This window comes from Bison bison, unplaced genomic scaffold (assembly GCF_000754665.1).
Source record: "Bison bison bison isolate TAMUID 2011002044 unplaced genomic scaffold, Bison_UMD1.0 scf7180017864530, whole genome shotgun sequence".
Classification (NCBI taxonomy): domain Eukaryota; kingdom Metazoa; phylum Chordata; class Mammalia; order Artiodactyla; family Bovidae; genus Bison; species Bison bison.
This window is the reverse complement of record NW_011495080.1, coordinates 200,840-219,330: the sequence shown is the minus strand read 5'-3', so window position 1 is coordinate 219,330 and position 18,491 is coordinate 200,840. Positions and strand designations below refer to the sequence as shown.

Here is an 18,491-nt window from a genome sequence, read left to right as displayed (position 1 = left end):
AAAGAAATCCCAGGGCTGATCTCCTTCAGAATGGACTGGTTGGATCTCCTTGCAGTCCAAGGGACTCTCAAGAGTCTTCTCCAACACCACAGTTCAAAAGCATCAATTCTTCAGCGCTCAGCCTTCTTCACAGTCCAACTCTCACATCCATACATGACCACAGGAAAAACCATAGCCTTGACTAGATGAACCTTTGTTGGCAAAGTAATGTCTCTGCTTTTGAATATGCTATCTAGGTTGGTCATAACTTTCCTTCCAAGGAGTAAGCGTCTTTTAATTTCATGGCTGCAGTCACCATCTGCAGTAATTTTGGAGCCCAAATAAATACAGTCTGACACTGTTTCCACTGTTTCCCCATCTATTTCCCATGAAGTGATGGGATTGGATGCCATGATCTTCGTTTTCTGAATGTCGAGCTTTAAGCCAACTTTTTCACTCTCCTCTTTCACTTTCATCAAGAGGCTTTTTAGTTCCTCTTCACTTTCTGCCATAAGGGTGGTGTCATCTGCATATCTGAGGTGATTGATATTTCTCCCAACAATCTTGATTCCAGCTTGTGTTTCTTCCAGTCCAGGGTTTCTCATGATGTACTCTGCATATAAGTTAAATAAGCAGGGTGACAATATACAGCCTTGACGTACACCTTTTCCTATTTGGAACCAGTCTGTTGTTCCATGTCCAGTTCTAACTGTTGCTTCCTGACCTGCATACAAATTTCTCAAGAGGCAGGTCAGGTGGTCTGGTATTCCCATCTCTTTCAGAATTTTCCATAGTTTATTGTGATCCACACAGTCAAAGGCTTTGGCATAGTCAATAAAGCAGAAATAGATGTTATTCTGGAACTCTCTTTCTTTTTCCATGATCCAGCGGATGTGGGCAATTTGATCTCTGGTTCCTCTTCCTTTTCTAAAACCAGCTTGAACATCAGGAAGTTCACGGTTCACATATTGCTGAAGCCTGGCTTGGAGAATTTTGAGCATTACTTTACTAGCATGTGAGATGAGTGCAATTGTGCGGTAGTTTGAGCATTCTTTGGCATTGCCTTTCTTTGGGATTGAAATGAAAACTGACCTTTTCCAGTCCTGTGGCCACTGCTGAGTTTTCCAAATTTGCTGGCATACTGCATGCAGCACTTTCACAGCATCATCTTCCAGGATTTGAAATAGCTCAACTGGAATTCTGTCACCTCCACTAGCTTTGTTCGTAGTGATGCTTACCTAGGCCCTTTTAGTACCACCACAGTTGGTTTTTGGGTCCAGAAATTATGACCCCAAAAATAATTATTCATGGACTAAAATACGGGCAGATTCCTGCTCCAGGCATGAAGCCCTCTTCTGAAGGTTTAACAGGCCCAGAGGTGCTATCCATCCTGAGGTTCCATGAAGTTGGTGTGTTCACCACTAAGCTTAATTCATTCCGAGGCAAACCATGTCTGGTGGGTCTTCCTGGCTACTTTAGAGGTAAACCCCATAGTTTCCAAAGGCATGCATGTAAATTTCTATGTTGACGAGGCTCTTCCTACTCCCTGAGAGAGTCCAGGGTGTGGAAGAGTGAAGTTTACTGAAAGAAGAAAGGAAAAGAGAAAGGGTTTTGGAAAAAACATACTGAATCTTATTTTCTAATTAAAGGGCCAGTACTGAATAAACAAAATAAATAGGCCTTTCATAGCATATTACACAATTCAATAAAATGCTGAAACAAAAGGTTTGATGTGACTAGTTGGAGACAAAATGACCAAATTTTTAGAAAGCATTTCAAAGAATTTTCTAGTTTACTTTCTTGGCCAGAGGCATGCAAATATTAAACCACCTGTGACCAATTTATATTTTTCCAGTCATGAAGATGAAAGATTCTTGGTTCTCTCTTGGTTATTTCTCAAGAAATAAATTATTAAACTCAACTCAAAAGAAAAAAATAGACACATCAAAAATATTTCTCTTTCTCTTAGTAAAACTCCCTTTCTTCCTAAAACAAAAGTCAATTTGCTTTCATCCTTTACCAAGAAGCCATCACTTAATTGGAAGCAAGTTTAGAATGCAGAGTCATAGTCAGGTTGTGCTCAAAGGTAACAATTCACACTTTTCTCAAGGACCTGTGTCTAACTCTGCCTTCCCCAAGATAACAAGTAAATCCATGCAGTTTAGCATTGGGAAACATCTTGTTTATGTTTAAATTTTGACTGTTGTGCAAGATTGCCTATTACAATTAACATTGGTTGGTTGCAGTTCAAAACACATTGGTTTCTCTGCAGAGCTTAGCTATGGTACCCTCTGAGTTACTGTATCAGGTAAAAAGAGGATACAGTGTGAAAACTCTCTGCTTTAAAAGACAGCAGATGGACTTTCCCAGTGGTCCAGTGATTGGGAGTCTGCCTTGGGATTCAGGGCATGCGGGTTCAATCCCTGGTCAGGGAACTAAGATCCCACATGTCATGGTGTAACTAAGTCCACGTACTGCAACTACTGAAGCTCGAGTGCCACAACTAGAGAGCCTGCACCCAGAAACAAAGGATCCTGCAAAACACAGAGATGATCCCCTCTCTTGTGCAGTGATTAAGACTCAAAGCAGCCAAAAAAAAAAAAAAACCAGCAGAGAAGTTCTGATTCTGGGTGAGGAAGGTAAGCACCCACCATTCTTTTCCCCCAATGAATACAGCCATAAAACCTGGACAGAATGCATAAAACAGGTATTTAAGAACTCGAAAAATAAATGACGGGGAGAAGACCAGAATTTAAAATACCATCCAACTAATGGTGAGTTCTCTCCTCCTTTGACCTCTAATCAATCCTAGTCTGGAGTCCAGGCAGTACAAAGCCTAAAATGGACAACAGGCAAAGGCAGAGAAAGCTCTAGGAGAGCCCTTGAGCTGATGTGAGGATAGGAAAGGGACTATGAATGAGTAGAGAAACTGGGGAACATCTTCCTCTTTTATTCCTGCTCCATCTTCTCACAATTCAGCACTCAGGCAATCTTGCTGTGCTGGCGGCAGCAATGACAAAGGTCTTAGGTACTTAAAACTATCAAGAGAGGAAGGTAAACAACAGGGTACTACTGGAGAGCACAGGGAACTATATTCACCATCCTGGGATAAACCATAATGGAAATGAATATGAAAAAGAATGTACATATGGATAACCGCGTCACTTTGCTGTCCAGTAGAAATTAACACAAACATCGTAACTCGACTATACTTTAAAAAAAAAAAAAAAACTTTGAGGAAAGGGAATCTTCCTCTCTGATAAGAGGAGCTGTGGTCCCAAGAGGGTGGGATAAACGACCATGCTTCTCTTTCTCTTCCCGTCCTTTCCTTCCCTGGTCCTGGAGGCGGCAGAAGGGAGCCCCAAGAAATGGGACAGTGTGGAGGGCAATGAGAGAGAGAGAGAGAGGCAGGAGCTTGGGGAAGCAACTCCACAGGGACGTTCATGAACTTGGGTTCATCCCTCAACTGCAAATGTGTGACTCTGGCCCTAAGCATAGTTCCACAGACTTTGGGAACTAAAGCTACAGAGCAGACCTCCACTCAGATTCCACCCTGCAACTCGGTGGGGCACGCACCAGACAAACAGGAACAGCGCTGAAAAGGCTCTGAAAATACAACTAACGCTCAAAGATGAGTCAGAAGTTGTGGTCTGAAAGCTGATTCCACTGCTTTCTAAAACGAAGAAATGATTAAGCAAAACACATATCTAACAAAGGCTTGGATCCAAAATACTGGACCATCTTACTCAACAGGAAGAAAACAAACAGCCCAGTTTAAGAAATGTGCAAAAGACTTGAGAGGATGATTCACTGTAGAATATATAAAAGCTGGCAAGTAGTCATATGAAAAGACACTGGTATTAAATGATTAAAATTTTAAAATATTGACATTATTCAGTGCTGAAAGAGATAGGTGACAATAGGAACTCTCATACACAGTTGGTGGAAATGCAGAATGGTACAACCACAATGGAAAACAGTGTGTTGATTTCTCATAAAGTTACCAGATGACCCTGGACTCCCTCCCAGGTGTTTAACCTGGAAAAATGAAAACTTAGTTTTTACAAAACTTGTTAATCAATGTTAATGCAGCTCTATTCAGAATAACCCCAAACTGGAAATAACCCAGATGTCCTTTTGGGTTATTGGGTAAATAAATGGAAACATCCATGCAGGGAATACTATTTAGCAACAAAAAGGAACAAATTATTATTATATGCAACAACTCTGATAAATATCAAAGATGTTATGTTTACGCAAAGGAACCAGTTATAAAGGTTGCATATTGTGTGATTCCATGTATACGGCATTCTCTAGAACACAAAACTGGGGCTGCCAATTTTGGTGGCTCAGACGGTAAAGAATCTGCCTGCAGTGCAGGAGACCCAGGTTCAATCCCTGGGTCAGGAAGATCCCCTGGAGAAGGAAACGGCAACCCACTCCAGTATTCTTGCATAGAGAATTCCATAGACAGAGAAGCCTAGTGTGGGCTACAGTCCATGGGGTTGCAAAGAGTCAGGCATGACTGATGCAACTAACACTTTCACTTTTTCAAAACACAAAACTATAACAATCAGCCGTTGCCAGAGGCTGAGATGAGAGACGCAGGGATTAGAGGGTGTGATCATAAAGGAAATAGATTACAAGGCAGCTTTTTGGAATGACAGAACCCTTCTATAGCCTGATTTTGATGCTGGCTAAATGGATCGATACATGTCTTGAAAGTGGGAACTATATATCAAAAAAGTCAATTTGACCCTATATTAATTTTAAAGTATAAAAACAAATATAATAAATACTCAATAAAAGGTTATTCACATGAAGTACAACCAGAATCTCTATTTGGATGCTTCTCACATTGTGTCATAATTGTGTTAACACTAGGTCTATTCCTACAGTGCATCCATTTCTCCAGGGCAGTAACCTTAGCTTTCTAATCTCTTATCTCCAGACTCCCACAGAGTATCTGGCATCTAAAGTAGACACTGAATAATATTTTTGAAAGATAAAAAATGAATACATTAGATGTAACCAGTTCACATTATTTCATTTTGGTAAAGGAAGAGCAGGAGAGAAACAGAACTTAATGAAAAGAACTCCTAAAAGTGAAAGAGTTCCAGAAAGACTCATTTTACAGTTACACACTTTTGGGGGCTTTTTGGGCATGACCACATAACATTAATATTCAGGATTTATGAGATAGTGCGTGTATGTAGTCTTCAACAGGGATTCTACTGTAAAGGCATTAATTATAATGAATTTATTAATTGAGGGACTGCTCTAATAATTCTTTGAGGAGCACTGAGGAGGCAAGGGTGAATGGAGTATAGGGAGTCAAAAGGTACAAGCATCCATTATAAAATAAATAAATCCTAGGGATGTAATGTGGTGACTACATGGTGACTAGAATTAATAGCATTGCATTGTCTATTTTAAAGTTGCTAAGAGATCTTAAAAGCTCTCATCATAAGAAAAAACTATTGTAACTATATATGATGATAGATACTGGGTTTCATATGGAAAAAGTTGGATGAACTTTTTGGCCAACTCAATATTAACTAGACTTACTGTGATGATCATTTCACAATATAAACAAACACTGAATAATTATGTGGTACACTTGAAGCTAATATAATGCTAGCTGTCAATTATATCTTTATAAAAAAGAAAAAAAGTAAGAATGGCCAGGTTACAAGGTATGCTATATTAAGAAGAGATAGCAAGAATACACAGAATAACTATACAAAAAAGATCTTCATAACACAGATAACCATAATGGTGCGATCACTCACCTAGAGCCAGGCATCCTGGAATGTGAAGTCAAGAGGACCTTAGGAAGCATCACTATGAACAAAGCTAGTGGAGGTGATGGAATTCCAGTTGAGCTATTTCAAATCCTAAAAGATGCTGCTGTAAAAGTGCTGCACTCAATATGCCAGCAAATTAGAAAAACTCAGCAGTGGCCACAGGACTGGCAAAGGTCAGTTTTCATACCAATACCAAAGAAAGGTATTTCATTCCAATACCATTTCATTCCAAAGCCAAAGAATGCTCAAACAACCACAGAATTGCACTCATCTCACACACTAGCAAAATAATGCTCAAAGTTCTCCAACCTAGGCTTCAACAGTACATGAACCAAGAACTTCTAGATGTTCAAGCTAGATTTAGAAAAGGCAGAGGAACCAGAGATCAGATTGCCAACATCCATTGGATCATAGAAAAAGCAAGAGAATTCCAGGAAAAAAAAAAAGATCTACTTCTGCTTTATTGACCATGCCAAAGCCTTTGACTGTATGGATCACAACAAACTGAGGAAAATTCTTCAAGAGATGGGAATACCAAACCACTTGACTGGCCTGAGAAATCTGTATGCAGGTCAAGAAGCAATAGTTAGAACAGGACATAGAACAATGGACTGGTTCCAAAATGGGAAAGGAGTACATCAAGGCTGTATATTGTCACCCTGCTTATTTAACTTATATGCAGGGTACATCATGTGAAATGCTGGGCCGGATGAAGCACAAGGTAGAATAAAGACTGCCAGGGGAAATATCAATAACCTCAGATATGCAGATGACACCATCCTCATGGCAGAAAGTGAAGAGGAACTAAAGAGCCTCTTGATGAAGGTGAAAGAGAAGAGTGAAAAAGCTGGCTTAAAACTCAACATTCAAAAAATGAAGAACATGGCATCTGGCCCCATCACTTTATGGAAAACAGGAAAACAATGGAAACAGTGACAGACTTTATTTTCTCCGGCTCTAAAATCATTGCAGATAGTGACTGCAGCCATGAAATTAAAAGATGCTTGCTCCTTGGAAGAAAAGCTATGACCAACCGAGACAGTATATTAAAAAGCAGAGACATTATTTTGCCAACAAAGGTCTGTCCAGTAAAGCTATGGTTTTTCCAGTAGTCATGTATGGATGTGAGAGTTGGATCGTAAGGAAAGTTGAGTGCTAAAGAATTGATGCTTTTGAACTGTCCCTTGGACTGTTTTGAGAGTCCCTTGGACTGCAAAGAGATCAAACCAGTCAACCCTAAAGGAAATCAGTCCCTATTATTCATCGGAGACACTGATGTTGAAGCTGAAGCTCCAATACTTTGGTCACCTGATGCCAAGAACTGACTCATTAGAAAAGACCCTGATGCTGGGAAAGATTGAAGGCACAAGGAGAAGGGGATGACAGAGGATGAGATGGTTGGATGGCATCACTGACTCAATGGACATGAGTTTGAGCAAGCTCCAGGAGTTGGTGATGGACAGGGAATCCTGGCGTGCTGCAGTCCATGGGGTTGTAAAGAGTTGGACACGACTGAGCGACTGAACTGAAGCCAACTCTGGGAATTATAGCTTTTCTCTGATGTAAAAAAAAAAAAAAAGATACAGAACATAAAACTTGTAGTGAAATAATTCATTTACTTTATTTTGTTCTATTGGATGAAGGCACTAAATACCTTTGATTTGTTGCTGTTGTTGTCACTCAGCCATGTCTGACTCTTTGCAACTCCATGGATGTAGCTCACTGGGCTCCTCTGTCTATGGGATTTTCTGGGCAAGAATACTGGAGTGGGTTGCCCTTTCCCCCCACCCAGGGGATCTTCCTGACCCAAGGATTGAACCTGAGTCTCCTGTGTCTCCTGAATTGGCAGGAAGATGCTTTACCCTCACCAGTTCAGTTCAGTTTACCCTCATATATGGTCAAAACAAAAATTTCAAGGTTCTCCTTTGTGTAAAGCTGAAATTTCCCCTGTAAGCACATATTAATAGTATGCCGCAATTCCTAATAATTTATGCATTATGTTGTCAAAACCATGACTTCCTCCCTAATTAAAAAAAAAGTCATAGGAAAGCTAAATAGAAAAGATAATTCAAGTTGCTTTATGAAAGTAACATTTGCTTTAGAAACAGCATAAAGAGGTTTCTCCCAAAGGAAAGACCTTCTGTAAAAAAGAGTTGTTCTGAGCAGAGAATAGCTGATACAAGAGTAAAAAAAGAAAAAAAAAAGTTTAGCTCCCTAAACTGGAATCCTGACTTTCGTGAGGACCCAGGCAAGGTTAATGTGATTCTGAAACACTGCTGCCAACGGCAGCACAGGAGTGGGTCTAAGCTAAATTTACCTCTGCCATAATATTGGCTTTGCCAAAAAGTGAGTTTGGGTTTTTCCATACAATCTTAGAGAAAAACCCGAACCAACTTTTTGGCCAGCCCAATATATAAAGACAATGCTTATTATTGTGCTTGGATTTTTTCTCCACTTTCCTTGCTCTATTGGACAGTGTTTAGTTATCGAATTTTTAGAATAATACTCTAATAAATACTTATTATATAAGTCATCAGTTATACAGATATAAAATCTATAATATGCACTAATTAACATAGCATATATAAGTATAAAATACTTTAGATCAATAGTCAAGTTTTAAGTGGTCATATCTGGGGTCCTGTTATAATCTATGAAAACTAACAGGACAGTTCACCTTCCTATAGCATACATGCCTGGAAAAAGAAAAGAAAGGAACAAAGAGCCGCATTTAAATTATATGATGAAAACGAACACAACCAAAGCTTAAATGGCAATAGAAATATGACAAATATCACCTGCGTGTCTGCTGTTGATATTCTCAATTGTTTGAACTCTATCAACAAAGGTGCTGAAAATAATGAACACTGAGAGCCATTCTGGACTCAAATTTACTGAACAGGACTTATGTAGAAAAATATACCCCAGTAACAGCTGCCAAATTAGAAAGTAAATGCTATTTTCTTGTTGTCTGACCAGTCAATACTGAGTTCCATGAAAGTATAGGGTTGTTGTGCTCAACCCTAAATACCAGGCAGAAAACAGCAACGGACACAGAGCGAGTACAAAATAACACTTTTAGAAAAACTTTTTGTCTTATATACAGGGTTATTGTTACCATCTTTCTAAATTCCATATATACGAGACAGCAAAAGAGACAATGATGTATACAACAGTCTTTTGGACTCTGTGGGAGAGGGAGGGGGGGATGATTTGGGAGACTGGCATTGAAACATGTATAATATCATATATGAAATGAGTCGCCAGTCCAGGTTCGATGCACGATACTGGATGCTCGGGGCTGGTGCACTGGGACGACCCAGATGGATGGTACGGGGAGGGAGGAGGGAGGAGGGTTCAGGATGCGGAACACATGTATACCTGTGGCAGATTCATGATGATATATGGCAAAACCAATACAATATTATAAAGTTAAAAAAAAACATTTTGCAATAAATGAATAAATAAGCATGTTTCCACAAGATTAGAGTTGAAAGTAAAATTATATAATAACTGAACTTTAGGAATCGCATTGGCACATCCCTGGATGTTAGATATTGGCACGGTTCTATTTAGGCATGCATTCTTTCATTCATTCCACCAACCAACAAACAATTCTTTCTAATTTCAGAATACTCTGTGTTAAGGTCTGTGATCAGGCCTGGGAATACAAAAGTCATAGGAAGATACTGCAAATGATTTCAAGTGGCCTAAGTGTAGTGTGGGATACACACAGATATAGAGCTAATATAATTAGTACTAATCAATTATACCTTGAGAACTATAATAAGTACAACATTATAATAGTGAATTCCAATAAGGACATAACTAGTTCTACCAGAAATACTCAAGGCATAGTTCTTAGCAAAGGCAGTTATTCAACTGAGCTCTGAGAAATACAAAGGATACTGATAGATAAAAAACAGCAGATTATAAATTGTTAAGAACATGAATTTTGAAAACAGCCTGCAGAAGTATGAATCCTAGTCTACCACTTATTAGCTGTGTGACCTTCCTGAAGTTACTTAACTTCTCTGTTCATCAGATCCCTCATATATAACATGGAGGCAATAATACCACTTATAGCATAGGGGTGTTGGGGAGTAAGTTAGTTGACATATGTAAAGCACCTTTAACAGCACCTGAAACATAATATTATATTAAGTATATGTAAGATGGAGAAAAGAAGCAAGGGCAAGAAAGAAGAAACAGCATAAAAAAGTCCTGAAGTGCTAAAAAAAATAATTTCTTTCTGTTCTTCACCAGAAAAAAAAAAAAAAGCATAAAGTGTGCTAAGTACAAACTACTATGCATACAATGCATTTTGCCAATCACTAACAACTTTGGGTCACTGATCATTTATTCCCACTACGGATGCTCAACCCGGAAAAATGCACAGATGCACGTACATACACTGAAAGTTCCGCACATATCAATAATTTCAGGGGACCATCCACAGAATCAAGGGTAGCGGGTGCTTCTTTGCACGTACGTACACTCAAAGCTCCACACATATCAATAATTTCAGGGGTCCACCCACAGAATCAAGAGTAGCGGGTGCTGCTTCAAGGTCAGAGCCATAGATGATGGAATGGCCTAATGGGTTTACTTTCCATAGAAACCAAAGCTTGGTATGGAATTTCATACAACCCCATGCAACTCTGGACCCTGAAGTATCTAATCAAAAAACTTAAACTGTGAACTCATAGAAGACTGAGATGAATAAAACACAGAGAACTTCACAGCTGCGTCTCAAATCAAAGAAGGGCTAACGTGGACAATCACAGCAAGGCGGTTCTTTGTCTGAGAAGCAGACCTGTGAAGGACGAGGAAGCAGGTCCTCTGGCCCTGAGGAGGAGATGAGGCTGAGAGACACAATGTAAAAACAGAACGGTTTTGTACTCACATGGTGAAGGAGCCTGGGGGGGCAGACACTCTCCGCAGGTCCGCAGCTTGCACCTGATGGATACTAGAGGCAGCAGGGAATGAGCAGCGAAGACAGTCAGCAAAACAGCGTGGACACACAGGGAACAAGCCGGGAGAGAGAAAGAGAGACACACAAAATTTAAACAGAACTTAAATGAGCGCGTCACCAAACAGTGAATGAAAAGAAAAGGAAAACTAAGCCAGCCACAGAAAGAATCCAAAAAGCCAGTGATAGCGACGAAGCCAACGGGACACATGGCAGGGCTGGGGCTCAGGCAAGCCGCAGACTGGGGCGCGAGGCAGGGCGCCTGCAGCTGCTGCAGGAGAGCGGTGCTGCACGGGGCTGCGGGCACCACGGTCCTCTCTGGCTCTAGGTCTCACAGGGCATCCATCTGTGCGTGTGCATAGACATACACACACACACACACACACACACACACACAGAGGTGGTAGGCTGGCCCAGTCGACTCATCTTCCAGCAGAATCAAGGTAAACTGAATCGTTTAACAAATAGTCCTCATGAGTCCAGGGCTTTGTTGAAATGTTCATGTCAAAAGAAAAACCATCTTGAACAGAGCCACCCAACAAAAACTTTACGGTCATACCAAGAAAGCCTAATTTCATCACAATGATGCTGTAATTCCACTGATACTCTTGGCAGCGGAGTGAAACCATAGACTTCTCTCTGTTCTCTACCCCTCCTTTAAAAAAAATAAAATAAAAGAGAGGATCTTCTATGGCTACCACAAAAGATAAAATGTGGAACTGAAGAAATGAAACCCCACATTTCCTGTTACTTTTATGTTATTAGTAACAACTCTTACTTTCTCAGACCATTTGAATGGTTTCAGTATAACACTTTTCCCCAATCCATCTTTTCCCTATAACCCTACTCCCTCATTTCTGCTGGGTATGTAAATTCTTATATGAAGCCTCCCACGAATTAACTCCTTATTATCCTCAAAGGGCTATCAGTTATCACCAATAGTACTCAGCAGCCCAGGATGGTGGAACCCAGTTGCCCAATTCAGAGTCTGCCAACTGAAAACCTTTCCCTTGGAGTATGCAGTCACCCTTCACAATGCTGTCTTAATTGCTAGAGAACTCAGGCTAAGATTTTCCTAAGGACCTGAGTTCATGTAGAACTTCTGATCTCCTTCAAGAGTGCCTTTCAAATAGCAAGATCAGATTTATCTGGCTATCATGTCACTAATACATGAATATGAACCTAGACAAACCTGCTCAATTACTTTTGGGGTGGATGGTATTTATTAGCGTCAAATCTGAAGTAGATTCATAAGCCATAAATGACATATAAAGGCATATGCTCCGTATCAATGGGGTGGGCAGAGGAGGGGATAGTGAACCTAATGGGCCAAGCTAGTCTTTTAGTTTGTATATGGTAATAGCAAATGGGATCACAAGCCAAGAAATACTTTTTTAGAAATTTTTTTTTTTTGCAGAAGTAACGATCGAGGGGCATCATGAAAACCATTTAGCTGTTTCTCATGGGATTTTCTCCAGCCATCCATGTGTACCAGATCTTGAAATTCTTAAGCATATATCTTCCACTTGCTACCATAAAATACGATCAAGAGATTTTCTATATTATTTTTATACTCACAAAGTTTTAGATTTATGTTATTTTGGAATCGGTTTCTGAGAAATGCAACAGATGGGACATTATAGATCTGGTGCATGTGGGAGTCCCTTGTTCACCACGTAACATTAAGACTCCGCACACAGACAGGCACTGGGGACCCTGCGAGGAAAACCCCAGGGTCTCCCCCCAGAGCAGAGGAGACAAGTCAACCAGTAAGGACACTAGTTTTGATAAACGGTGTGACAGAAGTAACAAGAGCGCTGTAGGAACGCCGAGTGGTGTATTGAATGGCCAGAAGCAGAAGGAAAAGGATTCTCAGGGAAGGTGATGTGTCGATGGGAGTGTGAACTCGAGCCAAAGCGAACAGATGAAAAGGAAGGAAGGGACAAACTCAAGAAGAGCAACAGGAGAGCAGAAATACGTTCAAGACAGGCCCTACTGCTCTCTGTCTGGACTGCAAAGGTGAACTTTGCACAGCGGTGGCCTAAAGAATGAAAAGCTTGACAGACTCAGAACGTGGAAGAAAACACCTAAGGAGGTATCAGTGGCCGGGCTTCCGTTACACTGGAAACGCCACTTGGAAATTTAGTGGAAAAAGCTGGATTTCCAAACAGAAAGAAGCGGTCTAATCACAGGGGGTGAATAAGAGTAGTGGGTGACAGATTTTCTAAAAATGCAGTGTTGAAGGATTATTTTAATAAGTAGGAATCAAGATCTTTGCTAATCTTTAAGATTATATATATATATATATGTCCTTTTAAGAAACGGACAAAATATTATTACTGCCATTTCACAGAAGTCTATCTTTGAGTCTGAGGCTGCCTAGATGGAGGCACCACTGCCCCCTGGTGGCAAGTAACTGCATTTTTGAGATGAAATCGCTGCTTGAACACCCTCGCAGCTTAATCTGTGAAGTCACATCATATGTACCACATGTACCAAAAAACCCAACTCTTTACTTTTGATTTTAATATATGAAGAAAGCCCCAATAAATTCTTAATACAGTTTCTGAACAAAAACAACTTTTTTTTTTCTCAAGGGCAAAAATTGTTTGAAACTAAACACCCCAAAATAATTACATGTCGGATAAGGCTATTAACGGTAGAAACACCAGGCATGAAAATGAGAGCTGTTTGCCTGTAGATACTAAGAAATTTTAGCCCTGCTAACAAGTGACCTATAAGTGACCCAAAACAACCTGGACTATCTCAGAGAGGACTTACCACTTTGTAGTTCAGATATTCTCTCAAACCGATAGTTCACAGCTTAACTCTGAACATTTTTAAGAGAGAGTATGGCCAGCTGTATACTACTGCTGACACCTTGCCTGAAACTCATGAAGTGTATATCCAACCTAATAGCAGGGAAAGGCGGAGGATAGAAAAAGCAGCCGAAATGACCCTAGAGTTTCTCTAGCTGCAAAATGTAAACAAAATGAAAAAGGCAACTACACCAGCCCTGTGGATAAGGGTCTAGGAAAAATGCTGGGCAAGCACAGAGTGATTCTCGAATAAGAGGGTGCAGAGGAGAGAAGACCCCTCAAGCTTAGAAGCAGAGGCTACAGAGGAAAACGCTTTATGAGCCCCGGTGAATGCTACTCTTCAACATCTGCCTTTTCAGAACAGGGGCGAAGCTTTGGCAGAGAGTCATGACCCCTGTGTCATGGGTTCATTCTACGCACTTCTATAGTTGTCACATTGACTCAGTAAATCCCTTGGCAAAGCATGCCCTTGCTTTGCAGGCACTAGAGGAAGCCAGCCATTCAGTACAAATACATAACCATGCATCACGGGCCACAAACAGGAGGAGCACCTCCGAGGGTACCTCACTGTGACACAAGAATGGCCAAAATTCAAACCAGAAATGGCCTTACCTTAAGTCAGGTCAGACACAGGGGCATGATATATAGAAGAGGCACAAAACGATGCCCCAAATCCCCATGTTTCTTCATCCCTTTCTCTAACCCCAAATAGACATTTTTCAATCAAAAATTAGATATACCTGTGGCAGATTCATTTCGATATTTGGCAAAACTAATACAATATTGTAAAGTTTAAAAATAAAATTTGTAAAAAAATAAAAATAAAGCTTACAAATCCCAAAGAATCTATAAGTTTAGGAATATCTGTTTAATTATAAATAAATAATTGTAAATGTATTACGGGAATTTTGGTAACTTTGCATTAAATCAATAACTTAATCTGGTGATCATCAACATCCTAACTGCCTTGAGTTTTCCAAATTATTAAAATGATTATATATCTTCATTTACTTAAGATTTTTTTTGGTTTCCTTTTACCAGAGCTTTGTGGTTTTCAGTATACAAATACTGTACATGTGTTGTTAAATTTATATGTATGTATTTTGGTTTTTGAGTGATTGTAAATGGTATTGTTTTTAATTTTGGTTTCTATGTTTTTATTGCTAATAAATGGAAATACAATTGAAAAAAAATTAGATAAAGGGACTCTATAAAATGAATATGCACTCAACATAGCCAGTCATTATCACCTTTTCCAAATCAGTTTATCAAAGCACCCAAGAAAGGAAAGGGTCCAGGAGGGCTACATTTTGTTCAGGCATTGAGTCATGGGTCAGGTCTCATCTATTAGATAACAGGATGCTCTCCATCAATGGAAAAACTGAGTCGAAGCATCAGAGAATATGCACTCCAAACTGGGAGCATTGGGAAAGGGACAGTCCACTAACAAGCAGAAGGAGATGCAATATGGGGAGAGGTGAGCCAAAACCCAGTTCTGCCAACCTTCTGCCCTGGAGAAACCAACAATCTCCAAGTGACCAGGGTCAAGAAGAGGAGGCCAACAGTGCCTTCTTAAAATGAAAGCAAACACGTTTAACCAGACAGGTTTTATGACCCTGAACCACTCAATGATTTTCTGCTGGTCCCAGTCAATATATACTCAAGGGGGTGGTCGGTGAAAAAGCATCATCAATCTAACATACAACAATTACTCCTGAAAGAAGCGTGTGGTCACCGTATAGTAAACATGAAGAAGAAATATGTGCAAGAGGCCAAGGGACAGCTGAGGTCCCTGGACTATTCTCCTCTCTCAGCACAGGGAGGCCTCCGGCCATGCACATGCTCAGTGCCCTGCTCGCCACGGTCTCCGTGTTCACAAAGGTGGGCGAGGGCAGACTCACTCATTGAGTAAAGGCATGGACGTTCTCCTCTTGCTCTTCTGCACCATGTTGGCCTGATTCCTCAGTGAGATCCGAATCATAGCCGGGGCCAACCTGCAGGGCTCCCCATCCACTTGCATGGGGATGGATTTGTAAGTTAGCAGCATGACCTCCCGACACTGGTGCAGCCTTTCTCCATGGCCTCCGACTTGCAGGGCAGCCTGTAAAGACAAGAGGCAAAAGGAAACAAGAGCTTAGTGCCTGAGTTACTCAGGAGGGACTACCCTGGTGGTCCAGTGGTTAAGACTTTGCCTTTCAATGTAGGGTGTGCGGGTTCAATCCCTGGTCGGGGAGTTAAGATTCCACATGCCTCACAGTCAAAAAACCCAAACATAAAAAACATAAGCTACATTGTAACAAATTCAAAAAAGACTTTAAATATGATCCACATTAAAAAAAATCTTAAAAAAAAAAGAATTACTACTCAGGAAACCCAGAAACCCCAAGTCCACTGCATATAATCTAAAGGTCTTTGAAAAACACTTAGTGAAAGCTGTTAGTTGTGAGTAAAATGGGAAACCTTGGGTAAATCATGAATACAAATAAGCTAAAATGTTTAAACTTTTGAAAGCTTGATCACAAATCCTCATTGACAGCCACTTTTTGCTTTTATGTATTTTCAGCCTTAATCATGTTAGGTTAATACAAAAGCTCTTTTTGTTATCTACTTCCATTAAATAACTAATGTGTGCAAAACAGAAAGAATATTTAAAAAGACAAAATACATAGTTTAAGACAGCCACTATACTATCGCTAATATATAAATATATTTATATATTATATAATTATTATAGTTATATATTAAATATGCATTATATTAAAATATGCTACCCATCCTTAGAAAAATTTTCAAACTTCAGGCAAGCTTTTCCTTCTTACCTAAAACCTCCTCAAACTACTCCTAATCTGTATAAGATCAATGAAATGCAAAATAATAATCCTCAGTTGAAAACATTCTGAAAAGTAAAGCAGCTTTGAGGATCAAAATCAAGCACAATAAGAGCTTGGTTCACTACAGTAGCCACAAAATGAAAAGTCAATCCAACATTAAAATTCTGCAATGAATTAGCATAACTTCTCTGCCTTAGTAAAAAAAAAATAAAATAAAATAAAATTACTTTAGTATCACTCACCCTTACAAGGATGAACTAAAATCAAATAATATGTTTGGTTACAGCATACATAGAGAGTGCCCAAACTGTCTTATACAGTTTGATGAACATTTTTATACACATATGTGAATCTCCATCCAGATTAAGTTTTAGGCAATTTACAGCAACCAGAAGGTTTCCCAGTGCTTCTGTCCAATCTCCGATCTATTTATACTCCTCTCACCTCCCACTAACTGATTTCTATTACCATAGATTCAATGTGTTTGAACTTGAAGTTCATATAAATCATCCAACATATAGTCTCATGTCTGACATCTTTTGCTTATCATTATTTCTGAGTAATAGAAAAGTATCGGAGAAGGCAATGGTACCCCACTCCAGTACTCTTGCTTGGAGAGTCCCATGGATGGAGGAGCCTGGTAGGCTGCAGTCCATGGAGTCGCTAAGAGTCGGACACGACTGAGCGACTTCACTTTCACCTTTCACTTTTATGCATTGGAGAAGGAAATGGCAACCCACTCCAGTGTTCTTGCCTGGAGAATCCCAGGGAAGGCGGAGCCTGGCGGGCTGCTGTCTATGGGGTCGCACAGAGTAGGACACGACTGAAGCGACTTAGCAGCAGAAAAGTATATTTATCTACTCTTCTTCTGGTAAACATTTGGCTGTTTCAAGTTTGGGGCTATTATTGAGGCAAACTTTCTTGTATTTCTTGGTGGATACATACATACAATGAGTAGAATTGCTATGCTGTAAGTTTAGATGTATATTTAACTATAGTAGATACTACTAACAGTTGTTCAATCAGATCACATCAGTCGCTCAGTCGTGTCCGACTCTTTGCGACCCCATGAATCGCAGCACGCCAGGCCTCCCTGTCCATCACCAACTCCCAGAGTTCACCCAGACTCACGTCCATCGAGTCAGTGATGCCATCCAGCCATCTCATCCTCTGTCGTCCCTTTCTCCTCCTGCCCCCAATCCCTCCCAGCATCAGAGTCTTTTCCAGTGAGTCAACTCTTCACATGAGGTGGCCAAAGTATTGGAGTTTCAGCTTTAGCATCATTCCTTCCAAAGAAATCCCAGGGCTGATCTCCTTCAGAATGGACTGGTTGGATCTCCTTGCAGTCCAAGGGACTCTCAAGAGTCTTCTCCAACACCACAGTTCAAAAGCATCAATTCTTCGGCGCTCAGCCTTCTTCACAGTCCAACTCTCACATCCATACATGACCACAGAAAAAACATAGCCTTGACTAGATGAACCTTTGTTGGCAAAGTAATGTCTCTGCTTTTCAATATGCTATCTAGGTTGGTCATAACTTTCCTTCCAAGGAGTAAGCGTCTTTTAATTTCATGGCTGCAGTCACCATCTGCAGTGATTTTGGAGCCCAAATAAATACAGTCTGACACTGTTTCCACTGTTTCCCCATCTGTTCCCCATGAAGTGATGGGACCGGATGCCATGATCTTCATTTTCTGAATGTCGAGCTTTAAGCCAACTTTTTCACTCTCCTCTTTCACTTTCATCAAGAGGCTTTTTAGTTCCTCTTCACTTTCTGCCATAAGGGTGGTGTTATCTGCATATCTGAGGTTATTGATATTTCTCCCTGCAATCTTGATTCCAGCTTGTGTTTCTTCCAGTCCAGTATTTCTCATGATGTACTCTGCATATAAGTTAAATAAGCAGGGTAACAATATACAGCCTTGATGTACTCCTTTTCCTATTTGGAACCAGTCTGTTGTTCGATGTCCAGTTCTAACTGTTGCTTCCTGACCTGCATACAAATTTCTCAAGAGGCAGATCAGGTGGTCTGGTATTCCCATCTCTTTCAGAATTTCCCACAGTTTATTTATTGTCATCCACA

The 18,491-nt window shown here is 40.2% G+C and overlaps 1 protein-coding gene across 1 annotated transcript in view; it reads right to left on the bottom strand.

Annotated features, from left to right (window-relative positions):
• DGKI (diacylglycerol kinase, iota) overlaps positions 1–18,491 on the bottom strand; it is a gene marked incomplete at its 5' end in the record, with an annotated part of 321,800 nt that overhangs the window by 153,420 nt on the left and 149,889 nt on the right. Inside the window, one exon of the mRNA XM_010831746.1 lies at positions 15,479–15,678. Coding sequence (XP_010830048.1) covers positions 15,479–15,678 — 200 coding nt within the window. The remainder of the gene's footprint in view (positions 1–15,478; positions 15,679–18,491) is intronic.